Source organism: Vespa crabro, chromosome 9 (genome assembly GCF_910589235.1).
Source record: "Vespa crabro chromosome 9, iyVesCrab1.2, whole genome shotgun sequence".
Lineage (NCBI taxonomy): Eukaryota > Metazoa > Arthropoda > Insecta > Hymenoptera > Vespidae > Vespa > Vespa crabro.
In genome coordinates this window covers 1,507,501-1,514,801 of record NC_060963.1, presented here as the reverse complement: position 1 = coordinate 1,514,801, position 7,301 = coordinate 1,507,501, and the positions used below count along the sequence as shown (strand labels likewise).

Genomic DNA, 7,301 nt, shown 5'->3' with positions numbered 1-7,301 from the left:
AAATTTACTCTATGACGAACTAATAATAATATAATATATATATATATATGGGCATGTAGATGTGCGATTGAGATCGCTGTACGTGCGTTCGTTCATGCATTTATGTGTATTTACGTGTACGTTGAACGTGCTTGCATAAAAATATAACGACACGCGAACATACGATGCAATTATGAGCTTTCTCCTTTTTTAGAATTAATATCACCGTTTCAGCGTCATACCGTACACGCGCAATCTCTCTTTCTTTCTTTCTTTCTTTCTCTCTTTCAGTTTCTCCCTCTCTCTTTCTCTCTCTCTCTCTCTCTCTTCTTCTCCTCTCAAACAAGCTATACAACCAGCGTCAAGGGAGGAATTATTTATGGTCGAGTTTCGTAGTTATAAATAAAGCATTTAGCACGCGTTTAATGAAATTTATTGCGAGTATACGACTAGCAATGGCGAGCCAACCGATGACAGGAAAGGTCTGCATTTTTCGAACACGCGTATCGATGATAACAGTCAATGCTACGTTTTATTCGCGCACGGAATGAAATTGTACTCAATGAAACTATACTTTTTTCTTTTGCATTCTTTTATTTTTCTTTTTTTTGTTTCTTTCCTTCTTTCTTTTTTTTCTTTTCTCTCTCTCTCTCTCTCTCTCTAGGAACGACGTAACGTTAAGAAATGCGAAAATAATAAACGTTTATCGAACTTTAATTCATCGAATTATTCATTAGAATTATATACTTTTAAATTATTTTTTTCTTTCTCTCTCTCTCTCTCTCTCTCTCTCTCTCTCTCTCTCTCTCTTTATCTCTTCTTTCTCCTGTTCGCTTACTCTTTCATTCGTTTTTTATTTTCGCGTCTATCGAATTCAGATGGAATTTCAATTCGCGCCAGTACGATTTTATCGAAGTTTATACCAAACGATATCGAATTTACAAGGAATTTACCTCGAATAACGTGGAATCCTGTGAGTTTTGTGTAATTTCTTGGAAAATAAAAATAGATATTGTTATTATCATTGTATTATTTGTTCCTTTTTTTTCTTTTTCTCTTTTGACAGGTATTATGGGTTAGGGAGGGATAAGGTGGGAAGAGGTCAAGTATGTTTTTTTAAAGGGGAGATGGAGCTCTTTTTTTTTCTTTTTTTTTTTTAATTCGTAACTTTTTCACAAAATTGTCGTTGGCATCGTCGTCGTTGTCGTAGTTATCATATTTGCGTGTACCTTGTCATATTCCTTCGATATTGAGACGACATTTTCCATTAATGACCACGTGATTAGGTGGACACCTAGTCGGTGCTACGATGATCTGTCGGGATTCAATGCTCGGTAAGACAGTGGTCGTACTTAATGAATCTTCTGTCATTTTGATATTCGAATTAACGGTGGATTGACGATTAAAGATCGTAGTTAATTTCGTTGATATGGAATTAGTTATCCTTTTGGCCGTCTCCTCGATTTTGTCCCATTGAAAACGTTTCGTACGTTTTATCGTTTCTTCCTCCGACGGATACGTCAATACAGCGAGGATGAGAATGTACCAACAGAGACGAAGATGACGTTTCGTAAGACCCATTTTTTCCAATTTGATTTTGATCCCGCTGGTAAATAGACAGGATAACGTCGTTTTACCTAAGTACATGATAAGACGATATGATTGATCTCAGATGCGTATGTACCTACTTATATTTTATCGTTTAACATAACTATACACACATATATATTTATATATATTTACGTGTTATTGTTTAGATATTGAAAGATATTATTTAGATATTATTAGATATTTGTGTGTATGTGTTATTGTTTAGGTATTGGGGAAAAAAAGAAAGAAAAAAAGAAAAAAATCAAAAGAAAAAAATGATGAACCTTCGTCGGATTTCTACATGGAGATATTTGAAATTTCTCGAATTCTTAACAGCTTCCCTATTCGAAATTTTCAAATTAATGGAATTCAGGATATGTATTCATGTATAATAGTATGTACATAGATATTATATATGTATGTATAAGTCGTGTACGATCGATCGTTGTTCGTTGGAATCAAGCACAAGGAGAAAGAGGTAGTAGTAGGTATATCTTTACGAGAAGAATCCACGTTGGAGTTTTCTTTAACGAAGAAAATGTGATAGCACGTGAAGGAAAAGTGGAGAAACATTTATTCTTAAGGATATATTTCGTAGGAAGGAGTAAGAAGAAGAAGAAGAAGAAGAAGAAGAAGAAGAAGAAGAAGAAGAAGAAGAGTGGAGAAAAGGGTGGAAAAGGAGAGAAAAGGGGGGGGAAAAAAGAAGGAAGGTGTTACGTTGGTTAGATATTGTCGAAGTAGGAGAAAAGAGAAGAAAATTTCTCATCTCGCTTATCCACATCCCCCTCCTCTCCGAATCCATTCCATCCCTCCTCCTACACACTATCGCCCACCCCCATCCCATCCTCACCCTCCTCCCTCCGATGTGCACGATATCTTCTTCTAATAATACACATAGCTACTATTCGATAAATATACGATGCGAATAAAGCAATACATCTGCTTATCGATTTTCATCGCGAATGTGAATCTGAAAATAGATTTTCCCACCCACACTCTCTCTCTCTCTCTCTCTCTCTCTCTCTATCTCTTTCTCTTTCTCTCTTTTTGTCGAAGAAACCACGTTAAAGAGAGAGAGAGAGAGAGAGAGAGAGAGAGAGAGAAAAGGCTCGCGGCACTTTGCCCAAAGGGTAGACGGAGAGAGAGAACTTCATTTTTCAAACGGAAGGAAGTAAAACAGACAGACAGACAGACAGACAGACAGACAGACAGGCAAGTAGGCAGGCAGGCAGGCAGGTAGGCAAGCAAGGAGAGAACCTAAGAAGGACGAATAAGGGTTCGCTGAACATCGAATTAACTCTTCAGGGCTTCAACGGTGAGTAGCGATAACTCAAGACAGAAAGAGGGAAGGGGAGAAAGAGAGAGAGAGAGAGAGAGAGAGAGAGAGAGAGAGAGAGAGAAGGGATAATTCTTTCTTCTTAGGAAAATCAAAAGGCGTCTTTTACTAAATTCATTGGACGGTTACGAGAAAGGATGGGTAGATGAAAGAAAGAAGAAAGAAGAAAGAGAAAGATGATTAAAAGAAAGAAAGAGAGAGAGGGAGAGAGAGAGAAAAAATAGAAACAATAAAAAAAATAAAATGACGTATGGATGGATGAAATATCGAATTAATTCGTTTGACGATTGTTTTTCGTTGCGTAAAGAGGTAGTAACGGTGGGAGATGATGAAGAATAAAAGAAGAAAAAAAAAGAAAAAACAAAAATGTTAAATAAACAATCGCAAATCTTTCGAGTAGAAAGGGAAAAAGAAAAAACAAAAAGAAGACAAGAAAAAGAATGTACCTGAGTTTAGATTAAAGAAGAAGAGAAACGATGACGATGGACGGACAGAGAACAGCCAGACAGATAGACAGTGAAAAAGATAGAGAGAGATAGAGAGAGAGAGAGAAAGAGATATAGACTAATAAACAGACAGACCGAAAGAGTGAGAGAGAGAGAGAGAGAGAGAGAGAGAGAGAGAGAGAGAGAGAGGAAGAGGGAGACGATTGCTCGGTTATTTCTGGTACTTTCGATGATTACCCAAGAATTCGTTCAACCTTTATCGTCTACACTACGTAATAAACGCGCTTCTAACTCGAGTACCGGATCTCATTCACGACAGACTCGAACAAAGATACTGAGGAGAGAGCTCGCACTCGAGAAGCGAAAGAGTACGATCGAAACTCTTCTACTGGCTTCTCCGTACGTACGTATCTCTCTCTCTCTCTCTCTCTCTCTTTCTCTTCTCTATTCTTTCTTTCTCTCCTTTCTTTCTTTTTTTTCTTTTTTTTCTTTCTTTCTCTCTTTCTCTGTCTCTTCTCGTCTCTGTCTCTCTCTCTTTCGAGTTTTGACCGACCTCTTGGCAAAGCGTATCGCTCTCACAAAGGTCAAAAGTGCACGATTTATCTCCTCTCGGAGAATTTACATCGTCATGGACAATCCAACACGATCATCTCTTTTATTCTATTTTCTTCTTTTTCTTCTTCTTCTTCTTCTTATTTATCTTTTTTTCCTCCCCCCCCCCCTTTTTTTTTTTTTATAAAAGACGCAATCCAATTTCGATGACTTTTTAAAGAACGATACGAGTTTCTATTTATTCTATGAATACTTATATCTGAGCGAAAAGGGAGGCCATGTTACGTACATACTTATTATATATCATAAAAACATTTTGACGTTCCAATCTTCTTCTCCTCCTCCTCCTCCTCCTCCTCCTCCTTCTCCTATCTCCTCTTCCTTCTCCTTCTCTTTCTCTTCTTCCTCTTCTTCTTCTTCTTCTTTTTCTTCTTCTTCAACAAAGTCGATTTCCAATGAAGAAAAATTGACACCAACTTTTTGTCGGCGATCATTCAGGTCGATCTAATTTTTTAAGCAACGATTATATCTTTTTATGATCGAATGCGTTTCACTGATAAGAAGAAAAAAAAAAAGAAAAAAGAAAGAGGATATATATAAAAGAAGAATCTTTTTCTACGAATAAAAATAATGAATATTTTTCCGTCTTCTTAAAGTCGAGTTTTCGCACAATTATTTTCCACTTTATATGGCAACCAACGAGCGAGTCTCTCTCTCTCTCTCTCTCTCTCCCTTCATCTCTTTCTCTTTCTCTTTCTCTCTCTCTCTCTCTCTCTCTCTCTCTGTCTTTGTCTTCTTGCGTAAACTTCATATTATTTACACAATAAAGAGTGGTAAAACTTACAAAATGTTTTTTTAAAGGTATACCTGCAAGTTGTACAAAATGGAGAAAAAAAGAGAGAAGAGAGGAGAAAAAAAAAATTGGAAAAAAAGGAGAAGGAGAACGAAAACTTCAAAAAAAGAAAAAAAAAGAGAGAAAAGAAAAAAAAAGAAACGAATTACTTCTAACGGTTGGTTATAGTTTGAAACAATATTAGAGAACAATCTCGATGAGGATTCTTATCAAACGAGAAAGGTGGAGAGGCAGTTCGTTGTAAGAAAAATTCAACGATAAAAAAGGAAAAGAAAGAAGAAAGAAGAAAAAAAACTTGTAATAATTTTTATATACCATTTTGATACGATGGATACATTATTAAATGAATAAGAGATAAAATAACGTGCTTCTAATGTTGCACGTTTCCCTTCTATGATTTTCAAACTCCGATTGGTACCATCTCGTACTTTCTTAAACCTATATAAAATAGAAATGAAAAGTTGATGAAAAAGAAGAAAAGTAAAAAAAAAAAAAAAAAAAGAGAAAAAGAAAATGGTCAAACTGAAAATTGAACCAAAGTCTCAGTGTCATACGTATATCGTTCATTTGCCGAGCAATCGTTCATTTGTCGAGATGATTGATTTTACATAAAACAAAAACAAAAACAAAACAAAACAAAAAAAAACAAGGAAAAAAGAAACATACAGAGAAAATTGATAAATTTACATATGTGTAAATTATTATTTTGATTTTTTAATATATATAAAAACATTTTTACATTTTCTTTTCTCTTTTTTTTTCTGTTTGTTTGTTTGTTCTTGTTGTTCTAGAATATATTATTAATGACATAATGAATTTATTTAGGGACATTAATCTAACTTAGCAAATTAAATTAACTAATTGGTAATTAGTAAATTATTTATTGATCTAAAGCCATATCAAATTTTATCATTTTTAATGGCGTTCAATTTAATTATCATGGAAATATATATTTTAAATATTGAAAAACCTTATGCCTAATCGATTTATCGATTAAACTTTCGTAGGTTTTGTAAAATTTGAAAAATTTTCGTTAAGCGTAGCTCGTCATTTTGTCCTTTGAGTGCTTCGTTTTAAACTTGAAAAAAAAAATCGAAGCTCGCTTGTGGAAGTAAAAAAAGAGAAAAAAGAAAAAAAAGAAAAAGAAAAAGAAAAAGAAAAAGCGGATAAAAAATTCAATTTTATAATCGATACGATATTTGTCGCTCGTTATTTTCGCGCGATGCATCTGTATAGACATTCACATGTGTATACATACCTTAATATTTATATAAAACGCGCCGACATTTCCCTCGAACATTCATTTTATATCCGTCCGGACATCGAGAATGACTTTTGATTCTTTTATTGATCGGAATGATCCACGAGAAGGCCTCGGTTCCAAGCCGAAACGTCAATGACAGAAGAATGACGATTAGAAAAAAACGAAAGGGTATCATGCCTTTCTCTTTTTCTTATTCTTTTTTCTTTTTTTTTTCTTTTTTTTTTGTTTTCCTTTTTATAGCTTTCTCTCTTGTAATTATTGTTATCCTCTTTCACACCGTACTTAAGGATATTAACTCGATCTGAGTTGAGACGATGAAACAATTTTTTCTCTTCTTTTTTCTTTTTCTTTCTTTCTTTTTTTTTTTTTCTTTTTTTCTTTTTTTCTTTTTTGCAAATTTCTTTCTTATCTTTATTTCTTATGTTTACGTCCTTTTCCCATCGGCTATTAATTTTGACAAAAGTAAACAATTTTATTACTACTTGGTAGCTTTAACAATGAAAATACAATGGAAATTATTTTAGAACATGCAGTTATTATAAACGTGTTGTCGCTCTATAATGTGACGCATTTATTAATCCAACTAACGTGGTTTCCTTTTTCCTGTTAAAGACTTTCTTATGACTTTATTACAGTTTGCGGTTTCAAAATGTTTAACTAGAAATCGAATGAGAATGTACCATACACACGTAGATAATTATTTTCATAATAATTTATGTCATGGGGTTTATAAAATACATCGAATAACTTGATAAAATTAAAATCATGATAGAATTGGTTTTATACATTTAATAAGAAAAAGATTATATGATTATATCGTTTCTCTGTTCGAATCGTTTAAATTTATTAAACGATGTATTAAAGAAAATTATATACAACTATGGCTTAAATTTAATCATTCGATATAATATAATATCTACCCTTTTATTAACGTCATTACATATAATTAATTTTAATAATAAGATCGTTTAATAGTAAAACACCCTCTGCCAGTTTATTTCTCTCTCCCTCTTCCATCCAAACCACCCTCCCGCCCGCCCCCCCCCCTCCACCTCCTCGCCGCTCCTCCGCCGTTCCACGAGTATTATTATTCTGAGCGAGTTGCGGTCAATATTATTTTCGTCTTGATCATTTAACAAAATCCTGAATTATTGAAAATAATCTAATCTTCTCACGTTGGACTTTGGTAAACGAATGCAAATTATACCTGACTTGAATAATGATTAATGATATCGTTACCGCTAATAATTTATATTAAATGTATGCGTCTATGTCTATGTA

General features: G+C 33.9%; 1 protein-coding gene and 1 long non-coding RNA gene across 6 annotated transcripts in view; one reads left to right on the top strand and one right to left on the bottom strand.

Annotated features, from left to right (window-relative positions):
- Positions 1 to 991: 991 nt before the first annotated feature.
- LOC124427186 (secapin-like) overlaps positions 992 to 7,301 on the bottom strand; it is a 15,777-nt gene continuing 9,467 nt past the window's right edge. For 3 of the 4 annotated variants that reach the window (XM_046969794.1, XM_046969796.1, XM_046969795.1), the window contains one exon: positions 992 to 1,616. In XM_046969794.1, coding sequence (XP_046825750.1) covers positions 1,213 to 1,616 — 404 coding nt within the window. In that variant the 3' untranslated portion in view covers positions 992 to 1,212. Of the gene's footprint in view, positions 1,617 to 1,851; positions 1,911 to 3,588; positions 4,408 to 5,071; positions 5,195 to 6,014; positions 6,465 to 7,301 lie in introns of those variants that run through there. The other variant, XR_006942911.1, reaches the window with a different exon arrangement.
- Positions 2,423 to 5,419, top strand: LOC124427187. Of its 2 annotated transcripts, none has more exons than XR_006942914.1 (2): positions 2,423 to 2,884; positions 4,765 to 5,419. It is a non-coding gene; the product is annotated as an uncharacterized LOC124427187 (long non-coding RNA). The 2 variants fall into 2 exon arrangements; XR_006942913.1 differs by lacking the exon at positions 2,423 to 2,884 and adding an exon at positions 3,628 to 3,754.